The sequence below is a fragment of the Festucalex cinctus genome, chromosome 3 (assembly GCF_051991245.1).
Source record: "Festucalex cinctus isolate MCC-2025b chromosome 3, RoL_Fcin_1.0, whole genome shotgun sequence".
NCBI classification, from domain to species: domain Eukaryota; kingdom Metazoa; phylum Chordata; class Actinopteri; order Syngnathiformes; family Syngnathidae; genus Festucalex; species Festucalex cinctus.
Window position 1 is genome coordinate 21894590 of NC_135413.1, and position 24337 is coordinate 21918926.

General features: G+C 39.1%; 3 protein-coding genes across 5 annotated transcripts in view; all 3 read right to left on the reverse strand.

The window, feature by feature from the left end:
- Positions 1-4604, reverse strand: part of sergef (secretion regulating guanine nucleotide exchange factor) — a 10197-nt gene extending 5593 nt beyond the window's left edge. The window contains exons 1-9 of the mRNA XM_077516665.1: positions 4302-4604; positions 3904-4042; positions 2215-2385; positions 1693-1787; positions 1496-1556; positions 1315-1428; positions 1173-1235; positions 616-774; positions 391-542 (exon numbers count right to left, since the gene is read on the reverse strand). Coding sequence (XP_077372791.1) covers positions 391-542; positions 616-774; positions 1173-1235; positions 1315-1428; positions 1496-1556; positions 1693-1787; positions 2215-2385; positions 3904-4042; positions 4302-4604 — 1257 coding nt within the window. The remainder of the gene's footprint in view (positions 1-390; positions 543-615; positions 775-1172; positions 1236-1314; positions 1429-1495; positions 1557-1692; positions 1788-2214; positions 2386-3903; positions 4043-4301) is intronic.
- On the reverse strand, positions 4451-9718 carry tph1a (tryptophan hydroxylase 1 (tryptophan 5-monooxygenase) a). Of its 2 annotated transcripts, none has more exons than XM_077516666.1 (11): positions 9571-9718; positions 7215-7346; positions 6960-7143; positions 6782-6882; positions 6636-6703; positions 6359-6555; positions 6152-6287; positions 5956-6082; positions 5773-5868; positions 5510-5643; positions 4451-5424 (listed from the first exon to the last, which is right to left on the reverse strand). In XM_077516666.1, exons 1-11 carry the CDS (start codon positions 9658-9660, stop codon positions 5250-5252), a joined length of 1440 nt encoding a protein of 479 aa, XP_077372792.1. In that variant the 5' UTR covers positions 9661-9718; the 3' UTR covers positions 4451-5249. The 2 variants fall into 2 exon arrangements, with proteins under 2 accessions (XP_077372792.1, XP_077372793.1); XM_077516667.1 differs by lacking the exon at positions 9571-9718 and adding an exon at positions 8812-9544.
- Positions 9719-9869: 151 nt separating this feature from the next.
- saal1 (serum amyloid A-like 1) lies at positions 9870-24110 on the reverse strand. 2 transcript variants are annotated; one of them, XM_077516669.1, is made up of 14 exons: positions 23971-24110; positions 23323-23522; positions 23068-23166; positions 22627-22710; positions 22449-22528; positions 22304-22363; positions 22113-22228; positions 21420-21582; positions 20911-20993; positions 20649-20834; positions 19412-19569; positions 19213-19305; positions 18876-18965; positions 9870-10547 (listed from the first exon to the last, which is right to left on the reverse strand). In XM_077516669.1, the coding sequence occupies exons 1-13, from the start codon at positions 23996-23998 to the stop codon at positions 18888-18890; spliced, it is 1428 nt and encodes a 475-aa protein (XP_077372795.1). In that variant the 5' UTR covers positions 23999-24110; the 3' UTR covers positions 9870-10547; positions 18876-18887. The 2 variants fall into 2 exon arrangements, with proteins under 2 accessions (XP_077372795.1, XP_077372794.1); XM_077516668.1 differs by lacking the exon at positions 9870-10547 and adding an exon at positions 18213-18338.
- Between the last annotated feature and the right edge of the window lie 227 nt (positions 24111-24337).

A 24337-nucleotide genomic window follows, 5' to 3' on the forward strand; every position in this document is an offset into this window, starting at 1 on the left:
GGGAAGAAGAGAGGCATATGGCAATTATCATATGTTCATAAAATTGCCATGAATGTCAGAAATTTGACAGAAAGGCAGAAAAGTCTAAAAAGAAAAAAAATGTATGAAAAATTACAGATGGGAAAAAAAAGAAAGAAAAAGAATCTCTATTGCAATATCGCATGCTGCGTATTTTTGCAGCTTTAATTAGCTCTTGGGCCTTCAGTACATTAGACTAACACTAACACGCTGTTTCCTTTATCACAATCTTCAAATGCTTTGTGGCTCCAGGCAAATTTTTGGTTATTTATTTGGCCTAAAATGGCTCTTTTTCTAGGATGCTGACCCCTGCACAAGGTCACTGTGCTGCCCATTACTTGTATTGTTTTATATTACTATAATAAGTCTTACCTGCGTTGCTCCATAGAGGACATTCACCTCGGCAGGCAGGAAAGCCTGCCTGCCACTCTCCGCTGATTGGTGCTCAGGATTTGGGGCATTCGTTAGAGGTCGACCCAGTTGTCCATAATTCCCTCTGCCCCAAGTGAACACTCTCCCTGTCTCTGCAATGTATGACTCTCTTTAATTACGGCAGGTGTGAGCCTCAAAAAACATGACAATTTTACTGCAGTGCACCTGTTTGGGCAATAATGTGAGTCCACCCACTCCATACTTGTACAACTTTCTCTCCATTCAGTAGTGAGCGTTTGAGTGGACCGGGAGTGGACAAGAATGGCTCGGTGGCAGTCAGCTGGCCGTGCTTGTTGCTTCCCCACAGAAATAAATCTCCATTCCCTGCAAGTAGAGATGGTGGCAACATTAGTCTTCATTTGGCAGAGGCAGCGCGGTAATCAGGAACCACTGATCCACTAATTACAGGACAAACTCAGGAGAAGATGGTTATGTTGTGCATGACAGTTCATAAGTGAAAACCAGGAGGCCTTGCGGGCAGAAAAAATATTTGAAATGCCCTTACATAAACATGCAGCATATGTTTTTAAATTATGGTCTCTTGACAGCCATACACATTAATGTACTTTGAAGGCCTGAGTGAACTATTTCACCAATGTACAGATGGGATCTGAGAAGCTACAGCGGTGTCTTGAGATGAGAGTTTCATTCTTAATAAGGTAAACAGCATTCCCTTGAAATACACTTTTGTGTGTGTGGTGCAGCAATCCTACAAGCAATACCTGTAAGGCACACGCAATGTGCTGAGCCCGCAGTGACAACGCGAGGCATTTTCTGATCCAGACCTACAACATGACCAAAACAATACCGTCACCGCAACAAACATCAAGCTAGTTATCATACATCTCCTTTTGCTTTTCTCACCTGGTACCAGAGATGGAACCCTGGAGTTGAGGTGTGATGGAACAGGGTCTGGACTCAGTGCTCTCTTGGCAAGGCTGCAAAGTCCTGTCCCCCACTGGTAGACGCAGCCGGAGTCTGGGAGCAGAACAGAAGATGGATTTCTTGCTGACAGGAAACACAGTGATCCCTTCATAGTGTATACCTGTGACTGCAAGAGCGTGCCGGAGGCCTGCTGCTACATTCACCACATGCTCCTTCAGACCCTAACAATAAGCAACAAAATAATATTGCGGCAAGTCAAGTTATTGTGGCATGCACAAGATCACTGACCACTGTTTTTTAATTCCACTTTTAAAAAAACAACAACACACATAATGGCTGAATCAATGATGTGCTCACCTCAATGAGCACCAGCTCTGCTGAATGTGAAGTCATCTGACCAATACCCAGCTGTCCAAACACATTGGAGCCACACGCTAATAGATTACCACAATCTGTGTGAAATAAGATTAGTTTAGTAATCTACTGGAATGATTGCCTTGTTTATAGCTTAACTCGAAACAGTCATGCTTTATCATCCTAATGTGGGAAATTCATACTTTGTTTTATTTTCCATTGTGCAAACACTGAAATAAATAAATATTTACATATGTGTACAAAACCAAAAATTTATCTGTCAATAAAGGATCAAACCTTCTACAACTGAACACAATTCTTGCTTTCCTAATGTATAAGTAAATACGTTTTTTTTTTTTTTTAATGATTTACACGTGTCAGCAATCCACACATTCCCAGGTCGGAGAAAACAAAATCATCCTATCCTCTTTGTGTAGCCTTTTTAACCAAAGTAGAACACCACATATCAAGGAAATGAGTTAAATAGACTGCAATGTGTCTAAGCAAAATGCTGTCATTAATCACCAGTCAGAAGAAGAGTAAAATCCCAGCCACAGGCAACATTTGTGACTCTCTGATTCAAGCCTGAGCAGCGCTGAAGTGTTGAGCAGCGCTGAAGTGTTGAGCAGCTGGCAGTGTGGCCGAGTCCAAGCTGGCCTCTGTGATTTTGCCCACACACAAACGCCTCTCCATCGTCTGTACAAAAGCACATAATGGTGAAACTCTGTTTACAGTAGTTTTTTTATTTTTATTTTTTATATGCACCCTAAAAACTCTTTCACTGACATACACTCATTGAGAAACTGATCCATTATGAACACATATATAGTACACATAAATAAAGTACACTGCAGTCCTGTCAATGTTCTAACGGTAATAAGATTATTATTATTATTATTATTATTATTATTAATTATGTTATTGATGGAACCAGCTCGTTGAAGGGAAACAAGTGCAGGGCACCTTTTTTTTTTTTTTCTTCTCTCTTTTTGTGTGTGCGTGCGTTTGCGTGTGTGCGTTTGCGTGCGTGCGTGTGCAAATACGTATAAATTTATACTCATTAATTCACCTAAAGCCTTATAAATATCCCATTACCCTTCGCCTTAACCAGGTACTTCAGAATCTTGCCAGAGTCGTGAAGTTTAAATGGTCAGGAGACCAGAGAAAAGGTCAGAAAAAAAATAAAGAGAAAAGAAAGATAAATCAAAGTGAAATCCAGCACCGACCAAACACTTCCTGCCTTCCCCATGATTACAAAATCAAAGTCTTACGCCAACCCCGGAAGCCTCTAAATTCCAGCAAATTTAGCGAGATCTCAAGAGACCAGAGGAAAAACTAAAGAGAGGAAGGAGGGAAGGATCGATAAGGCAGAGTGAGATCCATAGAAGCCAGTACATCCAATCCATCAAAGTGAAATCCAGCACCAACAAAACCCCTCCTGCGTGGTTACAAAACCAGAGTCTTATGCCAACCCCAGAAGCCTCAAACTTCCAATAAATTGAGATCTCAAGTGACCAGAGGAAAAACTAAAAAGAGGAAGGAGGGAAGGATAGATAAAGCAAAGTGAGATCCACAGACACCAGCACCCACTGATTCAAGGGGCTGTGGGAGGGAGAGGCAACTTCTGTTGAGTTTCAGTAGATGCTGGTGCGACGGATCTGGCATGCATAAGGACCACCACCAAAGAAAGAAAGCCGTCAACCGCGGTCCAGCAAAGCGAGCACCGCCCCCCCCCCCCCCCGAAACCCCCAGGCCGCGGCAGCACCAAAGCCACCCCCAAGCCACCCGAGCGGACACCGGTCGGCGAGCCGACCCAGACGCCCGGAACACCCCCGCCCCAGCCCCGGCCCACACCCCCGAGCCCAAGGCCGCAGAACGAGGCCCAGCGGGCCCCCACCCCCCCCACGACCCCCCCGCACCCCACCCAAACCCGCCACCCACCACGAACCAGGCCCCACCACCCCCGGCCCCCAAACCCCCGAACACACCCCGACCCCCAACACCCAACCCCCGACCCACCCATACCCCCACCCCCCCAAACAAGCCCCCCCCCCCCCGACGACCGCCAACCCCCCCGCGAACCCGGCCCCCCGCGAGCCCCCCCCACCCCCGGAAACCGGCACCTTCTTATTACAACTACATTCGGCATAATGTTAATTTACATATTAAATATGTTGTTTTATTTGTTTCTCTGCTGCTCCAATGTGTACGTACCAGTGACAACCACTGAGTGCGCCCCGCCACCGCAAACAGCCTGGACTGTCCTTCTATGCAGAGCAACTTTGTTCGAGAGCCGGGGGACTGCCTGGTCTTCCTCATGTCCCAGTCCATGTTGCCCGTAACTGTTGGCACCCTGATAGACATATTTATCATTTACTGTGTCAGGCAGGAGCTTTCTCTTAAAACAGTTTGACTGTGTCCACATATTTCTTGAATTTTGTTTGCTCGCCGCGTAAATTACGTAGCGTTGAAGCTGAAACCTTTTCAACGAATTTTAAGATGGCAATAGAAAAAGATAATCGTTGAAGGTATCAACGCACATGACATATTCGGGAACTTAATAAAAACACAACTAACTCCAAATATATACATTTAATATGGTGTTAACTTACCCATGCGAGTAAACAAAACTCCTGCTGCGAGCAAGTTGCCATGGGCCGTAAATGACTGCGTTGGGATGATTCCCGACACTGTCGTAAATGGTCGTTTATGCAAGTGTGTTGCTGTTCAGTAAAAATAAAATAGAAACAAACAAAAAACGTTTGCTGTGCCGTACTTCCAACGCAAGAAGTGGTTTGTAAATGTGTTTTTATTTTTAATTGTTGCCAATCCTGCACTTGAGCTGGAATTTCAAAAGGTGATTCAAACAATATTTTAATTAATTCCAGCAAATTACTACATCCATATACATACATATAACAGTATAAACGTTATAATTTTTACCCAGTCAAAGAAGTCATACACACATTTTGACATAATAAATATATGTTTTTAAATATTTGTATGCATACTCGATACACCATTTGTTGTGTCTGTTAATTTGTATTTAAAACATTTTTTTTTAAATAAATATTTATTTCAGGCGGGCTTTATATATACTTTTTAAAATGTAGGACTATTAAGGGCTGCATGGAATAGATCTGTCAGCATAAAGCTCCAAAATACTTTCATAACGTGTCCAATATAATTTCCCTCAACATTACATAGAAAGAAGCATGATATATACAAAATAGGAATACAAAGGTACATATGTTATTTAATCACGGGCGTGAGGAAGATTAATTGGATAATGAAACAAAACAATAACACACGATATACAAAAGCAGGTTGAACAACAGGGGTTGACTCGAATTTGGGCAATTTTAAGGTACAAAAGCACACAGGTCGCAGAGAAGCCAAATGGATGAAAACAGTGTTCTTTGGGTTTGTGTAATTCACTGATGTCTTTTTGCCAAAATTAGTGCACATTCATTGTAATTACAAAGGTGATACTTAAGCAGTATGTCCCAAGCAGTGCTTGGGGGTGCGACACAAACGGACTGCAAATGGGCTTTGAAATTTCAGACTCCGAGCTGCTTGTTGAGGCGGTTCAGAGCGTCGCCCACGATGTCCAGCTCATGTCGGAGTTCCTCCACAACACTGTTGATGCTGGGAGTGTCTTTAAGCACATCCACACTTTGGGTGTAGGGGTTGTACCGTACTGTAAAGGGACGCTTGATGGTCTTGGCAAACTCCCTAAAGAAACAAGATCAAGTAACTTTCCTCCTATGTCATCATAATCTGAAATTTGAACGAAGAACTGCGAGTCAATCATGTTTACCTCATTTTGACTTTGGCCTCCTCAAAGCTGTCTGACACAAAGTAAACATCTTGAAAGGTTGTAATGATGCATTCTTGTTTGGAAGTTATTTTGGGGTCAAATGGCATGATCCTCGATTTTCCAGATAGTGCATGCTGCAAAAGAGACCGATCTGTTTAAGAAATGGCAGGCATGTGATTGAATCTGATCGCTGGGCTAAAAAAAATCTAGATTAAAATTGTTTGGTCTTTTTGGGGGTTCCTTTATCAACAATCTCTTTTTACCTTCAGCTCACTGATGGATGATAGCAATCCAGCCCCATACGCTCTCAGCTGTCCTTCCTGTTTGCATAGGCCAAACTCCACTGTGAAAAAATAACACTGGAACAAAAATGACCACAAAAAATATGATGAAAATATAGTATGAACAGCACTGACTAAATTGCAGGTTTAAGCAGCATCACTCACTGTGGCCAGTTTCTGAACAGAGTCGTCCGAGGCTCCCAATGAAGCCAGGCCGATCTCCTGGGAAAATTGTGCAAAACTGGGCTCTGCCAGTAGGGGGACGTGGCCCAGCAGCTCGTGACACGTGTCCCTGGATAATTACCAGATTTTCATGAATGCCGGCTTTCTTCTTCAAATTTGCGTGCTGTGTAATACTCACGGCTCAGGGGTGTATAAGGGGTCAGAGCTGTGTCGCACATACTGGGTGCAGTGGAAAACACGGAAGGCCAAACCGGCCAGGAAGTCACGTGGGGACAGGTAACCAGCCACGGGTCTGATGGTAAACCCACTGCGTTCTGGAGAACACAAACATTTTTGATTCTTTCAAAATCATCATGGTGGCATACTTGGATGAAATGAAACTCACCCCTGAGGAAGCGAGAGACGTCTTCCAGTTGGGGGATGTTGTCTTCTCGACATTCACAGTATTTGGAGAGCAGTGGCAGGTTTTTCAAATATTCCCTACAAGCGTGGCTGGGGTACAACTTGTTGAGCTCTCTGTACACAACACCCCATGTCTTCACTTCCTCCTCTGTGAACTCTATGCGAGGAATCGGCTCACCGCTGCGGGGAACAGGAAATCCCCCGTCAGTTACAAGAAAAACATTCACCTAAATCCTAAATGAGTCTTAACAAAAGCTTACTGTTTGTAGGCCATAGCGAGATCTGCAAAATACTTCCTTCTTTTGCGGTAGACATTATCCTTGAAACCCTGAAGGAGTAAAATGCAACAAATGAGAAGGATTGAAAAGTGTAAGAGTGTAATTAAGATGAATTTGGTCCTCCATACCGGATGGTCAGCATCCAAATCAGAACCATACATCAGGACACGATTGGCACACTTGTCCAAGTCTGATATTTTCTTTGGGAACCACGGTACATTATGCATATCTGAGAAGACACTTTGAATTAGAAAGTGATTGACAACCTGCATTGTGTCAGGTCCTAAAAGCCGTTACCATCTATACCTTCCTCCTGTAGACAGGAATTATCTGGAGGTTCCATATCCACCACGCTCACGTGCTTCCGCAGCAGCTGGATGATTTCATTGAGTTGTTCGTGGTTGCTGTCGCAGTCCACAAATATTTCAAATTCCGAGTTGCGCCTTCTTGACTTCCTGGACTCGATGTGCACAAGGTTGACGTGATTTTCCTGCCACCGATGATAAGAATCACTGTTAAATTTACCGTCCGGTTCAAACTGTGATTCAAATGTGTCCATACTTGGAAGAGTTTCAGCGCCTTTACAAGTCCTCCCACTTCGTTCTTGAGTGAAAAGATAATTGTTGCTCTGCCTTTCTCTGGTGTATTCTTCTCAGTGTTTTCTTCGATTTTCGTGAAGTTTGATTTGTTTATCTGGAAAGAGTAATTATTGATAGTTATACTGAGACTATACTTCATAAACGAACGATACACAACTTCATGGTTCTTGTTGTAGTCTCACCATTGTTTGAGCACAAGTTACTTGCATGATTAAGAAATGTTTGTGTTAACTGTAGGGCTGTTCGATTATGGAAAAATAATAATAATCACGATTATTTTGGCAATAATTGAAATCACGATTCTTCAAACGATTATTTATTTTTTGGTACAAAACATGAAATGATTCAGCATTTAAAACTTTTAAGACAATTTTAGTAAAAAAATAGAAACACTATAAGTATGTAATTTATTTATTTATTTATTTATTTATTTATTTAGGCAAAAACTTGAAGTTGGAGTGCGGCTTGTGCACTGTGCAGCAGGACGATCACTTTTTATTTTTGTACAAAACAAGAAAATGCTTACACTTTTAAAAATATTAAGACAAATGAAAAAATACAAACACTATAATTATGTAAGTTCCTTTTGGACCAAACAGAATTTATAATAATATATATTTATATTTATTTATGTATTTATTTATTTATGTTGGCAAAAATTTGAAGTTGGAGTGCAGCATATGCACTGTGCAGTAGGACAATCATTTATTTTTGGTACAAAAAAAAAAATGTTTAAATAAATAAAAAATAATATTAAGACAAACAAAATTGTTTGAAACACTATTTATACAAGTTCTTTTTGGATTAAACAATTATTAAATTAGTTATTTTAAAATGTAATAAAAGGTGCAAATGTATAAATTGAAACAACTAAAAAAATTGTATTAATAAATATATATATATATATATTTTTTTTTTTACAATTATGCTGATTTTGTAATTGTGGAGTATAATACATGAAATCGTAATTGAATTCTGATTAATTGCACAGCCTTAGTTATCTGTGTTATAATTTTGCTTGCAAAATAAAAACATAACCAAAAAAACATGTTCCTCTTTGTTAGCTACATTCACAATAGCTCAAATCAAATGCATCCCCAACCCTCAGAAATGAGCCATAGCCCAAGGACTGGTCATGGTACCAATACACAACCCATTAAAAGCATCGAGCCCTATAGAAATCAGGAACATTTTATTAATGTGCATTACCACATGGGCCAATTCTTCTACCCACAAAATGCACGCCGATAAGAACGTGTTAAGTATGTCAATGCCTCAGACAGACACAGAGAAGGTGTGCACTGTGCACGCATGCAGAGATTAACGTCACGAGACTTCCATTTCAGAACCTGGGACAGTACCCTCACGTTGACGCACGTCTGCTCACGCCATGGGAAATTCATTATAATCCTGCTCAAGTACCATCTAATATAATAGCATTATTAACAAACAGAAATAAATAAAATGCTAATCTGGAACACACTAAAATGAACTAAAGTGTCACAATGAAATATTTCTCTCCATTCCTGTACACGCTCCCATAATATTTAGCCGCCTACCATATTTTGCCTTTCAAGAGTAGCACAGACCACCCGGGTGAGTATTTTCCGGTGGATGCATGTCTGTAGAGCCCCTGAAAACATCACTGGATCAGGTTGCCCGGGGTCAACTCTGCGTCTTGGTTTAACCAAGATGAACTTGTCTCTGTTTCCCCAAATCCCTTGCAGCAATCGCTTTTAGAGAAAGGGAAAGCCTATTATTAACCCCTAACTGGGCTCAAATCTGAACAAGCAACATATATTTTACCACCTAGTGTGTAATAGTATCTTACATTTTTTTTTCTGTAAATAATCTCATGGAAACAGTGTGATTATGGTCATTTCACTTAATGCTATGCGTAGTTTGTTCATGGCGAATAAAATCTGTTATTTAAAAAAAAAAAAAACATCCTTATCGACATTGAATGTCACTATGGATTTTTGCAAGCTTATTTATAAGCATGCAGTTCCAAATAAAAGGTTATTAAAAAAAAAAAAGAAGCAACATTAAGTTAAAATTCCGATGTGAAATAGTTGAATGGACGTTACTATTATTGTAATACATTGCTATTGTTTTACCTCCATTTGGAGCGCCTCTTTTCTGTGTGTAATGCAAATGCACGTTCAGTCAAATTCTTTTTAGAAATAAGTGTAATTAAATAAGTTTTTAAATGAAGAAAAAAACACCATAAGTGAAATATCTGTGCCAACTTGCTCATGACCTTCCCCAGACTTTGGTAAAAAAGAAAAAAAGAACAAAAATTGTAATTCTCATCTTACCTCATTGTTGAATAATTTTTCTTCGTAGGCATTATTCATAGAGTCAAACGATCTCCCCCTTCGAGGTCCATCGATCCTATTGGAGTACATTTCAAAGTGCAGCTCGGCTTTTTTACCTCTACTTTATTTATTCAGTCGTTGCAGGTGGATTATCTGTGTAACCCCCCTCTATGTAAAGCAGCATGCGTAACCCTGAGAAGCAGCTCGCTTTGCTATTTAACCACAGAGAGAGCGAGGAGGGGTCTTAGGAGGGCAATAATCTCAGGGACAGCAGCAAATGAAAAAAGAGCATCACTCACGTAATATTTTGTGGGGAATAAAGTGCCATCTTATTTTTTTTAAGTAAGGTTGAAGGCTAATCACAAAGCCTGATTTTGGCAAACAATAAAAAAAAAATGTTTTTCATGGTTGAGAAGTCACTTGGGTTAAAAAAAAAAAAAAAAAATCCAACATTTTTAAGCATAGATTGACAATGATGTTCAAAAACCTTCTTGTGTTGTATTTCATTCCTGTTGTTTAGCTAAAAGGAGGTCAAGGTTTAAGAGGATTTAGGTATGGACCACCTGCCTTCTTTGTGCGGTGATCCCAATATGTCACCCACCCCCTTTTTAAAATCCACTGCTCTGCACTGTAAGCAGCTCCGGGTTTGGGTGCACATGACACCAATAATCTACGTGTTTTGCTTTCTCGAACACAGTGAGCCTTTTAATCAGATCAAAGCAATCAGTGAAAAAGGCCAATTAAAATGTGTGCAAGACTTAAGATACTTAAAACAACACGGCCGCGCTCACCTGCTGTAGATGAGCAAATGAGATGACGACTGGGATTGTGGTGTTGTGGTCCAAGTGGCTCATGCACATGCTGGGGTCTGGCCTGTGTCACCCGTGACAGGGACAGGTGGTTGACACAAACAAGGAAGCAGCGAGCCCGACTTCCTTGCGTCAGAAGCTGAATCCAGCACTTCTTGTTGATTAATGCTTTGAACAGAAGTCAACAATAATGTGAGAGCTAACACGTGTTTAAATGCTCTTTCGGAACCACAAGTGTTAAATGGTGGTCTTTAGAGAGCATTAAAAACACATCTGGCTTAACATTAACACATTAGAAATGCTAAATGGACCTTTATTAAAATATATATATATATATATATATTAAGGGTGTCACGATTTCGATTTTTTATCGAAATCGATCGAAATTACGTCACGATTTCGAGCATCGAAATAGAAGAGAGGACACACGATTCGATGCCCCCCCCCGCGCCCGCCGCCACCGCCGCCACCGCCACCTCCCAGGAAAGCAAATGAGACGCAGCCATTCAGCTACTAGCTAACGGCACTTGTTAGCTGACTTCTCCTGCAGTCATGATGGCAAGCGCGGACAGACACAGCAATGGTGCTTCAAGCCGCTCCCGCTTCTCTCGTCACCAGTTTGGAAACATTTTGCGTTCCCGGTGAGTTATGTCGACAACGTTCACGTTGTCGATAAAAAGACCACAGTTGCAAGATATGCTATGTGCGCGTACTGTACTCGGCCACGGTGTTACGCCCGGCTCGTCAAGGGGAAGGGAAGTAACACAATAACAGAAAATATAGAGTAGATAAACACGGGTCGACTTTAACATCTGAGTAGTTTTAATTGAAATTTCAGGCAGGGGTTTGACAAGGGAGTGAAAGTGGAAGGTGAACAAATAATAACCGCATTTGACAGAACTGACAGAACGGAGGAGAAACAACAATAACCAATAGGGGTATAATACACGGATACACAATAGCGTCGCGCTGGCACAGTCGTCCAATCGGAGTGTCGCGCTGGCACAGTCGTCCAATCGGAGTGTCGCGCTGGCACAGTCCTCCAATCAGAGTGTCGCGCTGGCGCATTCAAACTGAAGTACCATTATACGGGCACCAGCCGACACAAACACACACATACATACTAGGGGAGCGGAGCCGGCGGCGGGCCCGAGCCGCCAGCCGTAACAACGGGAAACACGACAAACATGACGGGACATTTACGCAGGCATCACAAAGATTTAGATTTATCAAATTCAACTAGAAGTGGGAAAACAACGGTCCAACCAACTATTTCATCCTCATTTACAGTGAAACTTCCACACACTTCAGCTCGCGCGAAACGCCAGATCCATAGGTCTATTTATAGCAGCAGACCTGCAGCCTTGGAAAACGCTGGATTCAAACATTTAATTAGTGTACTTGAACCACGCTACAGTATGCCCAGCAACTGTAAATGTTGGGATATAGTTTGTTCAGGCTGTATTTGTTCCATGACTTTGGATACAATATATTTTTTGTTGTTGTTGCACATTGCACATTATTTTAAGAGGAACGCACAGCACACTGTTGTAACCAAAAACAGTCAATAGATGGCAGGCACCCACTGTGACTTTTTGTTTTTGTTTTTTTATTTTTTATTTTACACTTCAGTAAGAACAAGACGGTTAACTTTATATTGTAAATAAATTCTTTGAATTTGATCATTCCTGCCTAATGTCAATTATCATATATTACATAAATTTACACAAAAATAATATGGAAATTGCATCACCTATATGTAGCCGATCTTTTGAAATAAGATTTACTGTACAATGAATAGAACCAATGATCATAGACTAGCCTTAGCCTACAGAAGCATATGCCTCTGTGTTATAAAGTGGGGGAGCGGAGAAAAAAAAAAAAAAAAAAAAAATCGAAAAAAAAATCGAATCGTGACCCCAAAATCGAAATTTAAATCGAATCGTGGAGTTGGCGAATCGTGACACCCCTAATATATATATATATATATATGGTAATTTCATCAACAAAAACTAAAAAATAATTTTGTCAACACACATTTTTCACTGGATTAAAACTAGACAAGACTAGACTAGACTAAAATCCTCATTAATAAACAATATCTGGGACTAAAACAGTCTGCATTTTCGTTGACTAAATGAAGGCGAGACGAAAATGTACTTCACTTAATAAAAACTTCATTAAAATCAAACGACATTTTAGTTCATGGACAAAAACGAGACAAAAAATATATGATTTAGCAAAATCTTGTCTCTGCTAAACTGTCACGTCTGTGACACATCCCCTTTCAAATCTGCAGTTAGAAAGTGCAACATGCACAAACACATGGGACTGACAGGAGGTGGATTCATGGTGAAAGTAAAAAAAAAAAGAAAAAAGAAAAAAGTCAATTATTGTTGTAGTGCAACATTAATCCAACGGCTATAACGTTCCAACAATAATGTTAATGCGACCGCTAACTAATGCTGGCTAAACTGCTTGCTCATAGCATGGAGCCAAATACCCAGTGTAAATATGTGTCAAACTGTTTTTCATATATATATATATATATATATATATATATATATATATATATATATATATATATATATATATATAATATATATATATATATATACTAAAACATTGACAGTTTTTGTTGACTAAAACTAGACGAATAAAATTATGTTTTCTTGGACTAAAATGCTAGATTTATAGTCGACTAAAAATGCACTAGATAAAAACGGGATGAGGTTGACTAACTGTGATAAAAACTAACAAACGTGACTGAAATTGGACGAAAAATGGAACTAAATTTAAAAATGGCGGATAAAATTAACATTACCATATGGTGCCCCAAAACATGTTACAAAGCCTCACATTCTCCCATACATTCATACATCAGTGGTCAGTTGCTGCCAGGTTCACTGGGAGCAAATTAGGGTTCAGTGTCTTGCTCAAGGACACTTTGACAGGGTCACCAGGGGTGAGGATCGAACTCACAACCTCCCAGTTCGGAGACAAGCAACCATTCTATCATTGAGCCATGCCACCCCAAATCAGTGTTTCCCATGCACAGGGAGTATGTACAAATATAATATTTATTGTCTAGGCTGCAAAACACAGCAATAAAATTCATAATTATATTCTACATCTAAGCTGTTATAAGACTTATGACTCAGTATGGCTCCAAGCAGTTCTTGTCAATTTTAACAATGAGGAAATAAACACATTGCATAATAGGTTGAATCGTGATTCTAATTAAAAATAATAATGGCACAAACATTATTTTAGCAGAAAAAAATGACATATTTGGCATTAAAATGTATTTTGTTTCCTTTCCATAACCAGGGCTGGACTGTCCATCCGGCTTACAGGGCAGATGCCAGGTGGGCCCGTATCCTTTGTGGCCGATGTGGTGCTATTTAATGATAATTTTCCTCCATTTTACCTCAAGAGACCGGCCCACGATTTAGAAGGAGCAGCCCATTTGTCCATTTTAAAAATAGAGATCAAACTGAACCAATAAACATCAGTTGTAATGCTACGTGGTAGCCAAGGGCCCTCAGGAATCGGGCTGGGCCAGCGGGCCTAAGTCAAAATGCCAGGGCCGATTATTTGTGCCAGTCCAGTCCTGACCATAACCACATTGAAATAAAGCAATAAACAGCTTAACATGTTATGTTAATTCCCTGAATTCTCTTGACAATTAGTACACATAATTAACAACCAGGTTCAGATTCTTTTCTTTGACCTGCAAGATTCAGCCTTCCCAAATGACGCACAAACGCTCAAATGAGGTTGTCTGTGCAGAATCACGTGGGATCCAGATCAACTTTAAAACGTACTTTCAGTCATCACTGTATCCAAGCTTTTGATCACCTGTTTTGATGAGGAGCAGATGTCATTTATTTGTGCTTCTTTGTGATCCGGTGTTCCTTTAATGATGTGCTCTTGCTTGTGTTATCTGACACCTACTGACAGTTGCTTTAAGAGCAGAAGCACTCGGAGAAGGCCCAGACTGATGTTTATGAATAAGGTGGCTCATTGGAGAATCCAGAATGAACTTGAAGGATATAATCGAATTAAATCAGTGGTGTATAAATAAATTAGTCTTTGTGAACTAGGATGTTTGTAGTGTTTGTGTTCAATATGAGCTAGCCTGAAAACAAGACCTCAATATTGATTTTTCACTTCCTCAAGAGGCTCTTCTGCTTTTCCACAGTCACATAATGAGAAACTAGACTACTTCATACATTCACACATCTCATATATGACGCACGACCACTTATGGCAACAAAGGGTTTCCTCATTCGCCACGCAGCCACGGTGTTACGGTTTTCCCAATACATGACAAAAACCCACTCGCTTATTTGACAACGTAAAGTTTTGAAGATTCATTAAAGACCTGATTAGAATGACTTTCTCGTCTGAGATGTTGTGTCGCAGACGTGTCTGTCCCAGTTCTGTTCACTTTAATCAGGGAGGATTTGCTCGGTGTCTGAGCGTCAAGCTACAGGAGATTTGGATGGCTAATCTCACTCAAGGCGCTGCCCAACACATTCACTACAAATTGAAAACTGATTATATGTGACTGGACATTGGAAATCTATATAATACATTAATAATTCACAAAGTAGAGATTTAAAGTTCCTGCCAAAGTCACCAATCTCTAACAAATATGACAAACTCTTAACTTGATTAAAGGGGACGTTAACCCAAACATTTTCTTGACAATAATGTTTTATGCAGCCCCACTAGTCTGTACGCGACATTCTGATTAATATTGTGTTTGTGGAACATGAATAAAGTAACAAGATACACTCATTTTTGTCCACTCAGGGGGAAGCCATTTTATCACTTGCTGTCGGCTGAAAATTACATCACAGTTGGTCATGGCTGAGCTTGCAAAAGCCACATGACCAAACTCAGAAAACAAGTGAGCTGTGATTGGTCATTACCTGAATCCAATCGACAGCAAGTGGCAAAATAGCCACCTCGCGAAATAGATAAAAACAGGTGGATTTTGATGCGTAATTCATATTCCACAAACGCAATACTAATCAGAGTGCCATGTTTAGACTAGTTTGGAGTTGAGGGTTGGAGTAAAACAACATATTAAAGGGTCTTCCCTTTGAAAGTTTCATAACCATTACAGATACACGAAAAGAATGATTTTCTAATGCTGCTCATTTAGGGCAGCTGTGGCATAAGCCTTGCAAGACTGATTAAACACTGTACTTTGAATAGAGCACAAAATTAAGAATCCACTAACAAAGACATTAGCAAGTACATTACGTAAGTTGCATAAAGTGGGCCTATTCCTGCAGCTACTTTAACTGTTTAGTTTTGTACATGACAGAATAAAAACCTACACAATAGCTACAATATTACTTACTGTTCATATGCACAATATTATGACATTAAGAGTGGTGGAGAAGTGAATAAAGCAAAGTTTTGATTGGTGGGCCTACTATCAGATGGAAATTGATTTTATACTGGCAATTATCATAGTCAGTATTAAATCAGTGTGGGTGTCAAATGTTCACCTTTTATTTAGCAACAGCAGGGACAAAAAAAAATTATATGAACACTTCTTAGCATGTGATGTTCTAAATCCCCATGAAGGAAAGTATGCTATTTGAATTTCCACAGTGAACTCAAGGTCCTCCAGCTGATTACCTTGAATCGAATTCCACTCTTTTCAAATGAGCCTGGCTGTTGTTTGAACAACAAACTAATGAGAACAGTGAATGGCCTGCCTGCGTGCACTTCCTTCCGTCTCTTTAATTAGCTCCAATTCTTTCATTGCACAGCAAACAGCGGCATCTGCTACTTGGTGACAAGCATCGTGTATACAAGGACAGGGCACAGCCACGCTTATAAACACCTGCCATATTCATAGTGGAAATAACACACAACACGCGCACGGGATTGATGGCAACTGGAGATCATCAAAAGTTAAATGCAAATGTATTAATCCTTTTTTTTTGTCCTGTTTTATTTATGAAAAACTCAAGATCAAAAAAATAATAGCCGTTATGTTAAATCAAAGATAAATCTTTTTTTTCTTCTTTTAAATCCAGCAGTCACTATTAGGAATGTAACGATAAAGTGATATATATATATATATATATATATATATATATATATATATATATATATATATATATATATATATATATATATATATATATATATTAGGGGTGTTAAAAAAAATCGATTCTGCGATATATCGCGATACTACATCGCGCGATTCTCGAATCGATTCAATTAAAAAAAAATCGATTTTTTTTTTTTTTTTTTTTTTTTTTTTTTAAGAGCTCAGAATTGTTCATTCGGTATTCGGATTCAACGTATTCAACGTCTTATCATCATTGCCTTTTTTTTTTGTGTGTGTGTGAATCGATTTTTAAACTTCCATTTTTAATGGAAAAATATTCAACAAAACGTCTGACTTCGGGTTAGGATTCACACCTTGAGCATGGAAGAATGTTATATGAACGGAACATGAAGCCTTAATATTTTATTTTAATGCTGTTCAAACATGAAACAGATTACAACCTCTATAAGATAAATAAATAATACATTTTCATATAAATCTTACACTCTACAAGCTTACTGATTAGTATTTTCTAAATTTGAATGAAAAAAAATCGCAACAATCGACTTATAAATTCGTATCGGGATTAATCGGTATCGAATCGAATCGTGACCTGTGAATCGTGACACGAATCGAATCGTCAGGTACTAGGCAATTCACACCCCTAATATATATATATATATATATATATATATATATATATATATATATATATATATATATATATATATATATATATATATATAAATAAATGTAACGTCAGATGTGATTCATCCCATCAACATTTCACTTGGAATCGTATCACAAAATAACATGTACAAAAGTTTGTCGCATATAAACTGACAAAAAGATCAAAATAGAAATTTCACTGAAAAAGCACAGCGTGGGTGATGGCGAAAAGCGACAAGTTAATAACTGACATCAGACATCAGCGTCAGCTGGACAACCTGACGCGGATCGGCACCTTGACGTGAGCATGGCGTCGGATCATATCACACGGCGCCGAAGACTGGCAGGCCGACGATCATGTTTGGCAGGGCAGCGGCAAGCATCTGCACTTCACCCTCATCTGGCTGACGTGACTCGCCCACAAGGGCCGCCTAAGGTCCGAGCGCCCGGCCATCTTTAAAGGCCATGCATGTTTCTATCTGAATCATTCTATGCGTACACGACATAACAGGACGTGACTGTGAACATGGTCATCGATGCTCATCACAAGCCTAGTTATGATACTCTTGTAAAAAAGCAAGAACTGGATTTTTGTTCCATGAGGTGATCCGTGTCCCAGCTTACATGATCGCCATCTCCAGATTTGCATTTGAAAGAGTGTTCTACATATCAATCCAAGCTTTAATTAAAAAGCTGCTATATTCACGGTAAGCGCGCCGGTAATACGTAGGCAGCCCTGTTCTTCGTCATGAGTGGACGAAATGGTGCATTTGGAAAGCAAATGAGCTCATTGTTGCCAGTATTGAGCCTTTCATCTAATGTTATTGTCCTTACTGGGTGACTGTCACCCTCGGGTAAACACTTGATGTTGCCACCATTACTCATATGCTTGGAGATGACTCAATACCAGTTCAGTGAGGTTCACCTCATACATGAAGAAATAAAAGAAAGAATGAGGTTCAAAAGGCTGTAGTGTACAGTTTATATTATATATGTTATATATTTTATTTCGGGATGGGCGAGTAGGTATTGGTGTGGAAAAAAACAGTGGTATTGAAAATCAATTTTATTTAACGGTTTTACAGACACATACATACAAAAAGTAAAAAGCAATATTTAGTTTTGATTGACACCGTCAGAGATACTCATTTAATCCGTGTCATAAATCACTTTGCATCATACGCACCTCAATTGGACCTCACAGGTACCTAAAGACAATCAAAATATTATGGAAAACATTATGATAAAACTATAACCACAATAATAAGCATAATGATACATTAGGAGTTCTTCTACTATGTCAGTCAAAACCGAGCATTTGTTTTGTAAAGTCAGAATTCTTTGTATTGAGCAGATGTTCCTAATGTAGAGAAGGTGACATCCTCAGGTCTTTTTTTTTTTTTAAACTAATTTTTCATTTGACACAATTATATGGCTGCTATGCTTAAGAGGTTTTATCTGATTTAATTCAAGGTCACGCATCACACTGACACACAACTTTACAGTAAAGAGAGCATCTTTAATGATAAAAAAAAATAATAATAATAATCACAAACTACAAAATCAACCTTTACAAAACAATGAAAAATGAAGGGAAATACTAAGAATAATATGGACTGCCTTGGATGAATGAACGTGGCTCTCCAATGGAAAGTCAAATATTAGGACTGGGGCAGGTTTAGAGGGAAGAGATGCTTCCACAAAAAAGCATACGGAACTGTCCAAGCGCGGGCTTCAACACTGACCTGCGGCAGCCATCAGACTGGAAACTGTTCCCTCACCTTGTCAGCCAACTCAGGATCCGTTTGGGATAACATGAGCAGCAGGTGCTGAAACTATGAGAGAAACAAAATGTTTGAATTTTCCACATGAGCAGTTTGCTTGCAGCATCACATGTCCTCACCTGACACACAAAAAATATTTAAAAAAATAAATAAATAAATAATATGGCAAATCTTTGAAAGCCTTCCTGATGCTTACCTTGTGCAAAAACAAATTTAAAAAGTATTACGACTTTTGAGAAATTATCACAAAAAAAAAAAAAAAAGTTATGAGCTTATGTGGGAAGATAAGTTCACTTACTGATTTCTGATAGTTGGGAAGCAAACTTCCAAAAGCTGCTAGACAGTTCTTTTCCGTCAGGTAACCCCTCTTTACTAAGACTGCTACCGTGTCCTGCAAAAACACACAATCATCTTTATTAGTCTTTTCTTTTCCCCCATTATAAAATATTTCGGCACGTAAATAATCTTAAGTCTTACTGTTAATATTAGAGCATTACCTTGGATGTTCGGCAACATATGTCTGACAGAAATTCACTTGTGATGTCTGATAAAGTCGGGAGCTGCTCATCTTGTGCATTTTCCTTATTGTTGGGCCCTTCTTTGTGTTCACTCTGGTATTGTATCACCCGCAAAATGGTTCCAAGAAGAGACAGACCTCAGAGAAAAACAACAACATATTCAGTGATCCAAATTGCCCCTAAATGGCGGCATTTTACATTTCATCTACTCGTGCCTGTGCAACCTGTATACTGTATAGTATCATTGATTTGTTTTTTTTAATTCTTAATTATTTTTTATGCTTACAAACTCCTGCTCCACAATTCAGCCCATTTATCAGTAATATAGTAAAAAGTGAGTGGAAATGTAAAAATTTACAGATGTTGATGTATAGTGTATGCCGCCTAAATTTTCTATTTGCGCCCCATAAAATTTCAGGTTAGGGGCCACGGTGCTCCTAGTTAAAAACATTAGTCTAAAGCCCGTATATTTGCTTAAAACTATTTGTAGTGATGCCTTAAAATACACGTTTAACACTTTAATTAATTATGTGACCTCGCTTCTCACACAATAGACTAGCAAATCAGCTTTCCCCATGAAATTAATGAAAATGCCATTTAATCTGTTCCCGTCTATCTCCACCCAAAAAAAAAAAAAAAAGACAAACTTTTTTTTGTAATGTGTTTTTAAATTAAAAAAAAAAAGACCTTGATAATACTGTGCTTCTTAAATATGCATCATGATAGATTCATTGCAATGGTGCTCCTCCTTCTGGTGTGTATGTCTTGACCACCTGGGGGCAGTATAATCCAGACATATGGGTATACAAGACAACTCAAACCTGCAATAGTCGTTTTGTCACAGCAGATGAATAATATACGCATCTTTAATATTGTTTATGTTTTGCTGAGCCTTTAATGTTGGTTAATGGAACATCAATGCTTTTAGTCCATCTTTGGCATTTTGCATTGCTTGTTTGCATTACGCTAAGTGGACATTTGAAGCTGTGTGGCTATTTGAAATACAATGTCAAAGGTAATAGGCGACGCTTTACAAAAAAAAAAAAGTACACCTGTCTCTCTTTTGAGAACTAAGAAACACCTGAATTGACATTGAATGTACTACATAATTATGCACTCCATTTTAATATAAATGAATATGTATAAATACAAAAAACACTCAAGCTGCATGCTGCTTGAGATCTTCAGCAATTGTTGCATGGCCAATTACACTCACTTTTATCATCTGTGCTGCTCCACTGTTCCTGGAATCCGTAGAGTGCTTGTAAAACAGAGAAGGCCTGCACCAAAGCATCTTTCTGCTCCTGCAGAACAACTGCAAGATCATTTGGCTGGCAGAGGTCATCACAGACAACCTCACACACAAAATTCCATACAGCTTTTCCTGGTCCTTCACTGGAAGCTGAAAGAAACAAATGGGACAATTATTTCTGTTTCACTGTTCAGTGAGGCGCATTAAACTGGTTTCTCGTACTTACCAAACATTTGAATGCCCTCATTTACAGTAGTTAAGAGCTGCATGATATGAAGGTAAACTTCCAAGCCATTTGGACTCTCTGATCTGTGAAAATTAATACATTCATGAGAAAAAACTGAGAAAAAGCAAATATAAACTAAAGCAGTTACTGTGTAAGACACTTGAATCAGCAGACAGCCACAAATTAGGTACAGTACATAGAATTCAGCACCTGTACCAAAAAAATTGTATTAAGTATAATTTAGCAAGATGTGAATAATTATGGTTGTAGTTTGCACAACACGTTATAGAGAGTAGAATTTACAATATTTTGCATACCCCAACAACACAAAAAATAATAAATATTGTGATAAGTCAATATATTTAAGAAGACAGTATCAATCACTTATTATTATTACTGATATGAAATCTCATTGAGCAGGTGTACCTGAAGCCGTGACAAGTGAACGTACATGACAATACTGCCAAGTGCTACCCACATTTATTACACTTTCAGATGGAGACTCATACCTAAGCTGCTTGGCAGCCTCAAGAAGGCATGGGGCTAAATCCAGACAGCTGTCGCCATCATCGCCCTCCTCACTAGGCCAAGCTGTGATCCAACTTTTCATCAGCTCCTCATCAAGGTCAAACAGCTTGTCAACGAGCTCACCGACCTTCTCGAGCAGGTCCGCTGTAAAAACAGTGCCACTAACGTCAGCAATCAACGTTACAAAGCAGACAAAGAGTTGTTGACGAGGACACAATGTTGTATTACTGCATCACATGTTATACACGATGGAGATGCCTTATGCTTAATGTACACATAGACCAGCCAAAACATTACATAAACCTAAAAAAATGATCCATGTCATTATTATTTTGGTTTGTGTGTTTTTTGGTTTGTGACATTCATGAAATGATGTGTGTTTATAATGGATCACAATGATTGTCGTTTTACTTTATTTGGCTCAAGTCAAGTGGAAATTATGTCATCTTACGCAAACCAGATGGCATCTTGAAAAACTGCTTGATATCATACTGCACTCTACATTTTTTACTTGTTCATCTGTAAAAAATATCTGGCCTCTTACTATTGTAGTAATCTTTGTACAGGCCCATTTTGTTCAGTGTCTCAATACACTGTACAATTAAAGCTATCCTTGTGGATGGTGAGAGCACATAGCACTGCAGCATTATGTATAAGTAAATAAAGATAAATACTGTTGGTTGAACTGGACATGATGAAGAGTAGGTAGCCGCGCACAGACGTCTGCTGTCTTATTCGCTGGAGCCAAAGTGAACTGACATCCTTTTGGGAAACGCAGGTCAGAATCAATCTGCAAACATCACAAGAGAAAATGATCAATTTGTTGAGGGTTGTCTGACTCCCTCTCAGAACATGCTCATGACACCTGCTCGTCTCTAGAAGGGTTGGCGGATCAGAATCCCCAAACAGAAGCAACAGCACAGCTCTGTGGACAACCAAGGTCTTGCATCAAAAAAAGGATGACCAACAAATTTGCATATATATATATGAAAGTAGGTTATGTCTTTTACCCCAAATCTTCATTTTGGCTTAGAGTCAAACAAGTGTCCGGAAAGCAAGCAATGTTCCCCAGTATTCCCACGCAAATTTCCTAAGGAAGGATAATCAAGAGCTTTAATACATCCTTCAGGCTCACGGGTTGAAAATTTAAATGTTGCAGAGTTGAAAAGGTATCACAGGAGCACTCACTGTCAGACGTGGATTACCAGATTTGGCTATCACTCCAAGCAGGATGTCTGGAGCTTTGAACTCCTGCAGGAAACCAGCCACGTCCTGTATACAGTTAGTGAATAGAAACAATTAAATATAATACATTATTTACAATAACACCTGCCAAATGATGACACTGCATCTCACACTAGGTGGTGCAATGGATTATCTTATTCTCCGTGCACGGGTGGGAATGCATGTGGTGTGCGGAGTGGTTGGTGAAATAAAAAATAAAAAAGTTGTTGCGTGTTCACGTGAAGGAAGCATTTTTAAGCAACATATATAATGCTTGTTTCACAATGTATCCCTTTGATGTTGTAAGATTAATATGCACCATGTCAATGAATGATATCATTTAACCAGCCATCATTATACAGATCAGGAACAATAAAGGATGCTGAACAATCATGAAGCATGCACCTTATCCATTGCCATGTCCCAAACTTTACACAGATCTTCTTCCTCATCATCAGTGAGCTGCATCTGACCATCTGACTCCTCTGGAGGTTTTGTGACCACCTGAAGGACACACGTGTCGTGATTACAGTGTGACATAAAAAGAGAGTAATGTTGCAAAACTCTTAGATTAATGATACATCATGTACACATTCACAATGAGTTGTTTTCCCAAAGTTTCACACAGAAGATTGCAAAGAATTAATTTTGTCTTGTAACCTGGATGAGGCGAGAGAGTGTGCTGAAAAGCCAGTGCTTGCTGTACACCGTATCTCCAATAGCGTCTGCATTTTCAGCCTCATCTCCATTGGCTGATTCCGGAGGAGGCGATGGATTACGTTCCATTTCTGGAGAGGGATCTCCTTTCTGTGGTGAGTATGTCTCACTTGCTACGTCTTCTGCACCATCAATACTGCAATCTGAAATTAGAAAGAGTATAGAATGTGTATTAAGTAATGTATTTGTTAAGAGTATGTTACTCTACAGTCCTTAACATATCGAATATATTAAGTCATAAAAAAAAAAAACAACAAAAAACAAAACAATTTCAGTGTGTATGCCTCAATTAATCTCACATCATGAGTAGTTAGTTTTAGTTTATTTGTTTATTTTTTCCTAGGAGCACATTTTAGGCTACAAACCATCAATGAGGTTAAACTAAAGGGAGAAAACGTTGATCGTCCGTGATAAGGTTTGAGCTAGTAAGTGACATTTTAAGAGGCAATGTGTAGAAAAATTCAGATCTCCTTATAGTGATGAAAGAATTACAGGAATTCAATGGACAACTTTAGCTAGCTGCTAGCCATTGGCAAGAGTTTTGTAGCAGTTATTCGGGTGCTCGCCTAAGATGTTGAAGTTTCGACTCACCCATGGTTACCGTTAATTTGGAAGACATAATTAATCGGTATCCATTGGGTGCAGCATCGGAATCAAAGTACCTGTAGACGGCTTTTCAAATTATTTCCATCCTGCAAGTTAAACCGCGAGCGCATGCGCAATATCAGAACGTCATCTTTATCTTCTTCGTGTAATCGGCGCGTCACAGTTGAAATTAATGGCGCCCCCTATGGACAAATTGATGGCTCTCGCTGTGAAAGGTCGGTGACTGTTTCTGATGTGGCACAAAACAGAACACACCACACATCTCTGTTTCGTTATCATATTACGTGTGTAGTAAAGCTTAACACGACCACTCTATGTTGAAACATCAATAGATATAAACAATAATAATCAT